We start from the raw sequence: 12273 nt of genomic DNA on the forward strand, positions 1-12273 counted from the left end.
TAAAGCATTAGTGAGTTTGTACCCTTGGTTCTAAATCACTTGACATCCAGTTGGTTCATGATCTTAAGTTCTCCCTTCCTATTTTCTCTAGTTTGGGTTCACTGTGGGCTGTTTCTATATGAAACAAACCCCCTAAGAGAAGGATAAAAACCAATTTGGATGGATAAAATACCCCAAATAGCTTCAAGTTTGATATGTCAAAGAAATATATCTGCTGCCTGTCTAGACGCCAGACAATAGACAAGAGCAGACATTTTCAGCACAGGTATTTCTAATGTCTGTCAGATCACTCATATATATATGGTCATACACAAAATACCCAAGTAATAAATAAATAAAACCAGCACCCTGCCAGCTCTGTGGTAGAAATTTGAGTGTAATGACTTTAGACAGTTTAGCAATTATGATAACAATACAGCAAGATGTTTCTACAGTCATTTGTGAGCAAAGGCGACTCCTGCAAAAGCACACACCAGCCAAAATATGAGTCATGCTCAAGCAATTTTGCTGTGGGCCATAAAATCACTTTGCGTGAGTTAAATCTAAATCTGTATGTGTTCTATAATGTTTCCCTACTGTGGAGAGATGGAGGAGCTGGTATCCTATCACAGATAATAGCAAAAAACAAATTCTGTCTATAATTTGCTCCACAAGTCACCCTTAACTGTTCCAAGAATTGTAATGCAGACAGTACATTTTAGGATGCATTCCACCAAGCATATACCACACTAGCTTCAGTCGGGTGAGATTTTAGCAAGTGTGTGGGAGGGGAGGGTGTCAGAATTGCCTTTCCAACCTATATATTTTGCCTGCTAATTTCCAGTGCATCTGCTGATCAAGCTACAAGATTCTGCCACTCCTTTCCAACCCACCATTTCAGATTTACTTACCTCAGTACCCAGCATATTCACTTAGGCAACTGCATCAAGGACCGAGTCATTCTCTTTCTACAGGAAAAGTTACAAGATGAAGGATGCCCACAAGAACAGTGCAGTGTGGCAGCCAAGTGGCCAAACTGTAAACTAGGTGTCCTCCACAGAAAGCTTGCCCTGCAGTGAACTCAGCAGGGGAGCCTTAAGCAAGACTCACCCTCCAACAGGTTCACCCTCCATCAGCCCAATGGTGACCCACCCTACAGAGCTGTAGCAAGGATTACTGAGATGGTGGACTTTAGGGAGCCTGACTCCCACAAAACATGGGGGATAGAGAGAGAAACTCCCATAGAGTAGTTTCTTACTTTTGACACCTCTACCACTGATCATATATAGTGTACAGTCTGTAATTTTGGATTGGTGCTTTATTTTAAGGTGAGTCACAAAGACAAGAGAGAAAAATAAAGAAAGAAAATAAATGGTAGATCAATCATATATCTCCTCTATAGTATTCCATTATATGTACATTTGGCTGGGAACATGCATACCTGAATATTCATCAGCAATGTAACTATCCATCAGTACACTTCCAGTATCATGTAATAGCTCCTGACCAAAGGTTTGAATGTCCTAAGCAATTCTGTGCAATTCATTCTGTGCAATTGGACCAATAGCCAATAGTTAAGAAAAGCATCACATCATACTACATTCGCCATCCTTGAACTGAAAAGTTCAGGTATGCTGAGAATATTATTATTAATCTGGACCATTGCATAAATAAAGGTATCGTTAAAGTAATGTGGCTTCCACATTTAGGGTGCAATCCAGTGCATGCCAAGGCAGATGCATGTAAGCCTCTGAACTTGGGGGCGCCAGCACGTCCAACACAGGGAGCAACAGGAGGTGGTGGCAGTCTCCACCGCCCCCATGCCTTGCCCTGTGTGTCTGGTCTAGACAAACTAAGCCACATTTTCATTTGTTTAGAGTTGGACTCAGAGATGGGGAAAAGTAGGAGACTGGGTGGTGTGCATGTTTTGCCCTCTGCAAGGCCCAGCTACATCCTCTGAGAGACAGCCAGCATGGTCGGCTGGTGGGGGAGTCAGGCAGGCAAGTCTCGGCCTTGGGGACTCCAGCGCTGAGCTCCCAAAGCCCATGGGACTACCGTCTTAAGCAATTAATTCACTAATTCACTATATATGAAAATCCTATGGGTCTTTGATAGCAGCAGCAATTACTATAGTTTCTCTTGCCAAATACTTCAGAAATTAATTTTCTAAGTGCTAGTACAGTGTTTGTGATGGGTGAGACTAAGCTGATAAGGAGACTGAGGGTTTAGCATATGGGAAGTAGAGCTGGTGTTAATTTGTGAATGAATAAGCAAGAGGACTGGCTCTTTCCATGGAATGTCCCTCCACCCAATTTTTGGCAATGCCCTTCCCATATGCACTGCAGCTCAAGGCATTGAGGAGGGAGTCCTGATTTCAGTTTCGCTATGTCAGAGAGCTGTAAAGACGGCCATGGGAAGGGGAGCACATTAAGTCCACTTCTGTAAATCTGAATCAAAGCTTGCATTTTAGAGTGAGTTAGGAAAAAGTAGCGATCCAGATTCAACAGTGCACTTCTGCAGCATGCAGGGCTTCTTGTCAAATAAAAGGTTATCACACCGATCAGCTCTTTGTTGAGGACAGAAAATTAAATCCAAGCAGCAGATTCTTGCAACCAACTAATCAATCCAACTGCAGCTTATCTTTTAGGTTTCTCTTTGCTGCATATGCAGTTCCCCATCCAACTGGGGATGTACATATGGAAAGTGGGTCAGAGTGAAAATTTGTTCGGGATATTCAAAAACACCATGTAAGTCTTTCCCAATAAATATACAGGAGAGGATCCAGGATGAGATCCAGGATGTGTCTTTGTTGGATGGAAAAGCTCTGTTCACAAGTGGCTGGCTCCAGCCAATTTGGGGGATTTCCTCACCACCACCCTCTCTAGCAAGTTCCCCTCCAGGTAGGATCTTCAGGAGAACAAAGATAATGCTGGGAAAAAGAGGTGGGAGCCCACTTCCACTAGCCCAGTGCCCCATGCCTCAGTCTGAATCCAACTCATAAGTGTTAGATATTTCACATCTTTAGAAATCAGAATAAATGCATGCAAAGACTTCCATTGGCTGTATTACTTGATTGAAAGGATTTACTGTTTACAATCAACCATTGAAGCTCCGCGACAAGACTGTCACTAGTTTTGAACATCCTAGAAGGGGCAGCTCTCAAATTCAGCACAACATCCATAGCTGAATTTTGTGGTTTATGTATCTGGGTGCCTCAAATGAAAGGATTGCACCACTGAACTGATCAATACTTCTAGCCTTCATTTCAAATGTATATTATTTACAGGCTTGTAGCAGAAAGCACATGCATACAGAGTAAATGCAAGGAAAATCAAGTACCTCTCCAACATCATAGATCCAGATCCTTCCTTCAGAATCCCCAACTGCTACTTCTTTCCCAGCTTGGCCCCAGCGGACACGATTGAGGGCAGAGGTTCCTTCAATTGTCACACTAGCTGTTGGGACCTATCAAAGACATTATTCTCATGAGGACGACAAAACTGAACTATACAAGCAAACTATTTCACAAGAAAAATAAAATAAAAAATAAAGGATTCATAGTTGTTCACTCACATGGTAAATAAAAAAGGAACAGAAAAGAACACTTAATGGGGCAAAATATGGGCAGCAAGGCACTTAAATCTTTGTTTTCACCATTATAGCTTTATTTTTCTTGAACTCTAATTCAAGATCAAAAGATAAGTGATGAGTCAGCTGAGAGGCAAGGATTAATTAGCTTACTTGTGGTGTAGAGAGTAAAATAAAACTGAGAGGAGATATATAGGGTTTCATATAAACATTAACTGACCTAGAGCAATTAGTTTCAAGATGACAAGATGGGCTCAGAAACAAAAGAAGGATGGACTAAAAAGTGCATTACTAATTTCAATGTTACTCCTTTCCTTTGCATCGTATCTCTACCCAGAGAGAGCACATGGCCCAGAGCGTTCCCTGGGTGGGAAACGGCATAGGAAACATACATAAGCTGTTCTAGGACTGAGTCAGAAAGAACATGATGCATCACCATACCTGATGCACAAAGCTAAGCAGATCTGGATGGAAGACTGCTCATGCGCCCCAAGGGCATCTGCCATGAGTTCAACAGGCAAATGTCAGAATATTTGCAATGAATGAAACCAACACAGACTGGGTTCAGACAGCATGACGAGCCATGGTGATTGCTTACTATTGGGTCTGTTGCATTATTTGAGCTCAGTCGTATTTTTCATCATGGTAACTATGGCTTTGTGTTCTCCAGACCCAGAACTGTAGTTTCCACAGTGCTGCTATGCAACTACCACAGAGTCCCCCCGAAAGAGCAACGACTCCATGAGCTATGATAATCATCCGGCCTCTATGTGCGGGCCGCTGAGGAAGAAGCCGGCAACACAAGCGAGGAGTGAAGCATATTGGGGTGGAATTTCAGGTACAGTTGCTCAGCAAATATGTGCCAACAGGGGGAGAACTGAATAGGGAACACGGAAACCACAATAACACAGAAACCACCTGATTGTTTGCCAGGCAGATCATGGTAAAAACCCACAAGCCATGGTAATCACAAGGGGTTGCATGCTGTGTTGTGTGAACCCAGACATAGCATCTCTCATTGCTGTCAACTGCCTAGAGAGCCTTGGCTATAGGCAGTATAAAAATGTAATAATAATAATAATGATGATGATGATGATGATGATGATGATGATGTGCTGACTAGAGACACTGTACTTATGAATCACATCCTAACTCACCCATTCACTGGTTAGTTGGCCTTGACCAAGGTATGCTCAGCCACTGTTTCCTACCTATAACAAATACTGTTGCCTAACAAACAGTTCTGGAGTTACAGATTATTTGCATATGTGTCTGCTTTCTCATATTGCATATCTACATTCTAGGTTAATTGGGAGCTGTAAGCCCCATTGGCTCATGAGAAAAAAATCCAACAAAAACCCTGTATCCAACACATATACAGACCCTCCTAAATACATTTGGGGAAATGACATTGGCTGCAGCCTGTTCAGCAACCTACTTTTCAGTAGTTGCACTGAGATCTCAAGTAGTTAGTGGTCAGGGATGATGGGATGGCACAAGGTTGCAGAAAGTGACACTGCAGGAAGGTAGATGTAAACTTCAGTCACTGTTTGTATTAATCCAGGATTAAATTTAATGACTAAGGGCACGAACTGCTGACGGAAATTTTTTCATAAACTGCAGTTTTGTGCAACTCCCTTTTATTTCCAATAGTCTCACTCACTGAGAGATTGCATCTTTAGAAGTTCTGGGAGAAATCAATAGAAACATTCTTCTAAGTAATTGTATCAATGAAAAGAGTATTAGCAAAAATACTTCAATCAGAAACAATCCAAAGTATTTTATTCTTTTTGTTCAGCTATTTTTCAAATTCTTAGGGTGCATGGCATTAACTACAGTAGGGCCGAACAATGCATCTATTCTCTTAGCTGCCTGTGTATTGAGATCCTCTGAGTTCCTTCAGCAGGAGAAGTGGATCATGGAACATAAAGAAATGGCAGAGCTCTTTGAACAGCTTGCAGAAAGAGATTCAAGTGGCACCAGCACAGCACGTTATCAAAATGTGTTATTTGCTTGGACATTTTGTTTACAGCTTAAGCTGTTTTGCTAGTTAATTTGTTTTGTACCCCTCAGTTTTATGGACCAGTACCTTATTGTGTACCTTGTATTGCTGATGAATTATTTTATCTTTGTGGTCTGCCCCAAAACTTGTCTGTCCTAGTAAAGAGCATTCCAGATATTTCAAATATTGATTTAAAATGTTTTGCGGGTAATGTGGTTAGAAGTGCTCTACAAGCAACAGTGTGGATTAATTAAAACATTATGCATGTGTATTTGTTATGTTGTAAATACAGGAAAATAACTAAGTGCTGACAAACAGTAATTATAAATTCAAGCCCATACAGTTCCTTGGGAATAGTCCATGTTGAATGTTGGACAGAACAGAACTTACTACTGAATAAACATGCATAGAATTGCACTGTCCATTGTCATGTGTGGAGAATTCATGAGAGGTGAAAATGTGCTTATTTCATTCATAAAACCATTCTTATATGGTCTTCAATCCTGGCAGTCTAGAAGTAGCTTCCAAATATTTTCAACATGTCACCAAGCATTTTGGCTTATTTATTTCAAGTCTTAGATTTGCATATCTGCCAGAAATATCTATGTGATAAGTACTAAAATATGGAAAGAAGCATTATATATGTTTTTTCCAAAATTGTTACCTCCATTTTAGGATATAATTCAAACATGATCACTTTCTCCCACATTAAAGAGGCCCATTCTGGAACCCAACCCCCAGGAAGCCATGCATAACCAGGTGCAATTCTTTAGCACATTTTACTGCAGAACACAGCAGACAGGTTTAAAAGGTGCTGCAATTAATGGCACCATAGAAATAATGGTCAGAAATAATGGTATTTCTTTGCACTGGATAAATATTTATGTGTTGCATAACAGCAATAAGCTTGTGAGGCATGTTTGAATACAGAAAATTGCATTAACCTCAAGGTGGGGGCGAAGACAATACTATTAAACCAGTATGGCTAACTATTTCTAACACTTTCTTAAACAGCCATAATTTGAATATATAATAAGCAGCAGTTAAAAGATACGTGCATGCTTTGATCAAAGCAGAACACCAAGAATATAACTTAATGCTAGGGCTTTTTGTGATTTGTTCTAGTGGGGCTAGACAACAGGGGAAAATGCACTAGGAAGGCCTCACTAGCCATGTGCCTAATATGTTATAGCAACTTTTTTTCCTTAGCTCTGAGGATCCATCTTGCTACCCAAAATCAAGCATTTATGCTCCATCAGATATCGGTTGCAATCAATTTGATCCAAAATGAGCTAAATTTGATAGACACCCTTTCAATAGATGCACATCAGCTGAAATTTATTCTCATATTTCTGTCCATAAAACAACAGTTTCCAAAGTACTAACTAATGCCTAGCTCCTACATGTAGGTCCCACTGATTTTAGTACTGGGATTCCTACAATGCTGTAACTGGTTACAGATTAGATTTTGACTAAGGCATCCCAAGATGGAACAACCCTTCAAAGGAAGTCCAGCTTCTTTTAAACAGATGGTGAAATGGTTGGTTGGTTGGTTGGTTTCCCTGTCAAGCTTAGCCTGAGCTCTACCCTTAACATCTTCTTGTGTTCTTGATGCCTTAGACTTTTCATTTCAGCCCATTTTCTTGATGTTATTGATTGGTTTGCTGCTGTTGGTGTTTAAATACACAATCTTAATGTTTTTAAAAATCGGGATAGAACTCTTGATAATAAATGAGTAGAATGATGCACATATTTATCTGCTTTTATAAAGACTCAGAACCAAAAGTCCATTCTATATCCCATATTGTCTGCACTACAGTAGCTGCTCCCTAATGCCTCAGATAGCAGTCTTCCCAGCTTTATATGTTGCTGTGTATTGAACCATCCACATGGAAAGCCTGTGCTTGGCTATATATTTCGCCTTTACTCACTTAGCAAGAGGCAACTCCCTCTGACAACCGACCTCCATTGGGCTACGTTGATGCATCTACAGAATGTGTTCATAAGGTCGCAATGGATAATCTGCTCATTCATTGATACAAATAGAAAACTCTGGCCTCATGCAAATTGCTGTGTATTTTTCATTTTCATTGTGCAAAGCCCAGTTCAGTCCACATCCCCTGAGACTTTTTAGAATTATGGTACCAGTCTTGTGAGGATTATTGTATTAGGTGCACAGCCATGTATAAGATCCACAGAATTCAGACAAACATGTATTTAGAAAGGCAATCTAAATCAATTCCATCTAGTATTTTGGTTTAACTGTGGGTTAGGTTGCATTTATTTATTTATTCATTCGTGGAGAGCCTTGTTCCTAATTTAATTATTCATTATCATGTGACAAAGCCTTCCCTATAATAAAAAAGCACAGATATCATCTTTATCTGCTAAGAAAAACGTGGAAAATGGTATTGTTATATCTAGGATGCGATTCAAACTAAAACACCAGCCTCTGATTTCAACAGAACAATTTAAGTAGATGCTTAACTCTCCTATTGAAATCAAGGGGGTTTCAACATGCTTAACTTTGGCTGGATGGTGGCCCAGTAATTCTGAGGGAATAAAATCATTATTTTAAAAAAGTTCTAAACTACCAGGCAAAGGATCAAAAGACCAATCACTTTCAGTTGTTATAGAGCTTTCTCCTTGGCTGCTACTGTGGGTCTCTGATTAGTTTTTCCTGGCAAAATGCTTGCATTGAATTTATTCCTGCTGATGTCCTAGGGAAAGAAAACGAAGGTTTATCTGTCTAACATAGATTAATGGTCCAAATTAAACAAATGAGAGTAAATTCTATGACTATAATCCTGTTCACAGTTCCCCATGCTTTAATTGCATTGATCACAGTGCAATTTCCATGTCAATAACCACAGGGAAGATTTGCAGCCTCACTTGAAAGAAAACGAAAGAAACTCAGTTCATTGTAGAGGGAACGATATTTTCTTTTAGCAGTGTTGCAGGACTGAGAGCAAGAGCTGTTAACGGTAACACCTGTGGGGATGTGCCCCTCTTTTCTCCTTCCCCCAAAGAAAGCTCTGCAGAGAAATCCCCTCCCTATTCTTCTTCCTTCAGCTGCTTGCTTTATAATTAAGCTGGCTCTGTAGCTTCCTGCTCAGAACACTTCAAAAGACCTGAGTCTCCACTTGACAATCCAGTTTTCGGTATTTGTCCCTCCTTACCTGTCAGGAGGTGATTTATGGCAAACAGCAGTAAAAACGTGCATTTTCTTTTGACTGAAACATATATCAGCATTATATGCAAGAAGGTGTTAAACACACCAACACAAAAAATCAAAAAGTGGAAGTAAATATATTGGTACTTATTGCCTTTGCCTTGTTAACTTGCTAAATTCTCCACTGTACCTCAATCCATGTGCGTATAAATCCACCACCTTCTAAGACTTTTACATACAACTGATGAATTAAGCTCTGTCTCGCCTTAAAAGCTCACGCCCCAAGCCTATATGGCGCCAATGCACTTTCTGGATTTTCTCCTCTTGCAGACTAACACAGTTATTCTTCTGCAATTAAGAAACTTACATTTATTGTCATGATTATTCATTCCCAAAGCATTTTAAGCTCCCAAACCCATTTTCCAAGCCTCATTTCTTTCATCTGAATTACCTTACTGCCTTATCATTCTTAAAGCATTCAAACTGTGTGTTTGCTGGAGAGCACACACAATGTATTTTTACAGTTTACGTGGTATAATTTTTTTTCAGAGCTGTTCAAATTTCATTTGCGATATCTAGAACTTTCAATCACAAGATTGCTGTTACAGGAAAAGAAAGAAAACATTCATGGGATGATTTCTGCAAAATCAAAATTATGCAGAATTACTTTACAACTAGAATCAAGGCAAAACTGCAGGTCTTTTGGATTTGGACTGAAATAACAGGAATCAAGATTGTAAAAAAATAAAAAATAAGAATTTCAATTTAGCTGATTCATTGACACTAAAGAGGACAGCCGTGCTTTTCCTGCATGGTTCCTATTTTCACATTTCTCCTTGCTACTGCTATGGAAATCTTTGTGCTTATATTCCAGAATTTTAGTTATCTAAGGAGATTTGCAAAAAAAGAAAAGAAAAGAAAAAAGAAAAGAAAAGAAGTGTCTGTGTGTGTAGTATCAGATGGGGAGGCGATGGTCTGGGCAGGAACAGGTCTTGCACCGAAGAACCTCACAGCCACAGATTTTATTTATTTATGTATTTAACATATGTGCAGCCCACTTCTCCATTTAAAATAAAAAATCTCACTGCACTGTAACAGAACATCGTTATTTAAAAAAAAAACCTATGTAAATAATACTAATACTGGTACTAATAACAGATGCTAAAATATAAAAGGGAAAGGGAAGATAAACCATTATACTGCATTATGGATTGCAACACTATGATTGGCATAATGTATAAATGTATAAGAGTATTTCCTACAACATTCCTACAACATCCTAAAGAAAATGTCTGCTTCAAACTCAGAATTCCGAATAAAAGTAATCTGGACATGTGTCCCTGGGCATATTACCCTAAAATAACAATGTACCTATTTTCATAGAAGCATGGTACTATGACAGTCACCTGGGGTGAGAACCATTGCCTCTAGGCAACCAATTAAAGAAGGCTGACAAAAGATTTCCCCACCCCCTTTCAGTGCGTAAGTGACTATCCGTAGGGATGTGAAGGAACACAGGCTAGCAAAACACTTAAGTTCTAGTCAGTATAGGCAAGAGGTGCTCTCTTTGGATGCCCCTGCATATCACAGGTTCCTTCCAATAAAAAGCTAAGAAATCAGGTGAAATGTGTATAATCGAACTTGCTCCAGGATGCTATTATTGCAGATGCAGGGATTTTTTTTCCTTGTTTGAGGGACTGCCCGATACAGAACCAAGAAAAATTGTCAGAAGATGGGCATTCCAGATTACTTTCTTACAACTCATGAGTTTCTCATTCTGCTGCATGTGAAGATCTGTTCTGCTTTGCAAGGGTTTACACACCATCTGAGTATCAGAAACATACTTTTTAAAACTCCATGTAAATTAGGACACTTACACCAAAAAAAAAAAAAAACACCCTACAATTGAGAACAAGATTTTTAAAATCCGTGTTACAATGCTGTAAAAACGTGGCTTTAAAAGCCATGTTACAATACCAAATAAAGTTTGATATAGTCTTTTTTTTCAATTCCTTCTTTTGCTTCTTTTAATCAAATTGGGCTCTCTTAATTCCTGTTCTGCAAATGCATTTGATACACTCACTGCTATTGAAATGGATATAATGATCACCATAGAATTTATACTTCCTTGGTAGGAATTTCTGCTTTAAGGATGTTTCATAATTATCCTGCCACTTCTTCCAAGTTGCTCAGGATTGTCTCTATGGTTCTTCCTCCATTTGACTCTCCTGTTTCCCAATTCCCCATTAGATTGAGCATGAGTGAACCAAGGTCACTACTGAGTTTCGAGATTGAATGGGGATGAGAGCCCAGGTCTTTCCAGTTTGCAGCATTAACTAGCCAAAGAAGGCTTATCCAGCAGTACTTACTGCCCCACCATATGAATGTTGCATGGGAAACAAACTGGGGAAATGGCTTACACCCCTAACACTAGGTTCAGTTTGAGCTTGTCATACTAAGACTATACCACAAACTGACTGTAATCAATAGGATTAAGCTGCTCTGACTTGTTTGCCCCATTGAGTTCAATGGCTCTTTTCAGAGTAAGTTTGGGATTAAATGTACATTCAGCCCAAGAGCTCGATTTCATTGCAGAAGCCTTCCAAACAAGGCTGCAAAACTATGTATATTTAACTATGTGTATTTAGACCTTTGAACCCATGAGGATCACTTCAGAGACAATAATTCTCAGGAACAGGTTGCAGATATTCTTAGGAATCTAGTCTTGTGATGCTCACTCAGAAGTCCACCTTAAATGTAATGGGATTTAAGCTCAAGTGAGGATTCGCAGATTTGGCCACCTTAAGGCCCAATCCATGCAGGTTTATTCACATGTTACACCGCGGAGTTCAGAGGGGTTTGCCCCCAAGGAAGGGCATACTGGGTTGCAGTTCAAGTGTATGTTTATTTGCTCAGACTTGTGTTCCACACGGTTCTGTTGGGCTTCCACCCAGGTAAATAAAGCTTACAGTGCAACCCTATGCACGTCTATCCAGAAATAAGTGCTACGTGAGTGTGTACAGTGTGTAGAGGGTGTCATCTTAGTTAGTTTTCTCTACATGAGAAGAACTTGAGGACACATTTCCCTTCCTTCCTTTTTGTTACGCGGTGAAGGCTTCTGGGACAGCCACTAACTGTTTTCAAAAGGGGAATGTCTCACACAGCCTTCCTCAAACCTCTCTAGCCTTTTCAAGTTGAGTTAGCCTGCAATTCCCATACCTAGGAAGACATCCGGAGGGCATCAGTTTAGGAAAGGCTGCCTTAATGCCATGAGACAAAGGGAAGAGAGGCCTCACACATCCAGTGAAGCAGCAAAGAGAGGAAGCATTTGTGGCTGGCGTTTCCCTTTTGGTACTTCTTGGCAACAAAGCAAAAGAGTGGAACTTGCGCCAACATCCTAGCAAGTGGTGGTGGAGAGGAGATACTCATGTGCAGAAGCAAAAAGGTGAAGTAGAAAACAACGTAGTCGCTCGTTGAAAATGTGAATCAACAGTGTCAACAGTGAATGGTCAAAAGAAAAAGGACTTTACAG

General features: G+C 39.9%; 1 protein-coding gene across 2 annotated transcripts in view; it reads right to left on the bottom strand.

Annotated features, from left to right (window-relative positions):
• DYNC1I1 (dynein cytoplasmic 1 intermediate chain 1) overlaps positions 1 to 12273 on the bottom strand; it is a 211775-nt gene that overhangs the window by 14834 nt on the left and 184668 nt on the right. For both annotated transcript variants that reach the window (XM_044428770.1, XM_044428769.1), the window contains one exon: positions 3319 to 3444. In XM_044428770.1, coding sequence (XP_044284705.1) covers positions 3319 to 3444 — 126 coding nt within the window. The remainder of the gene's footprint in view (positions 1 to 3318; positions 3445 to 12273) is intronic.

This window comes from Varanus komodoensis, unplaced genomic scaffold (assembly GCF_004798865.1).
Source record: "Varanus komodoensis strain SLA01 unplaced genomic scaffold, ASM479886v1 scaffold2, whole genome shotgun sequence".
NCBI classification, from domain to species: domain Eukaryota; kingdom Metazoa; phylum Chordata; class Lepidosauria; order Squamata; family Varanidae; genus Varanus; species Varanus komodoensis.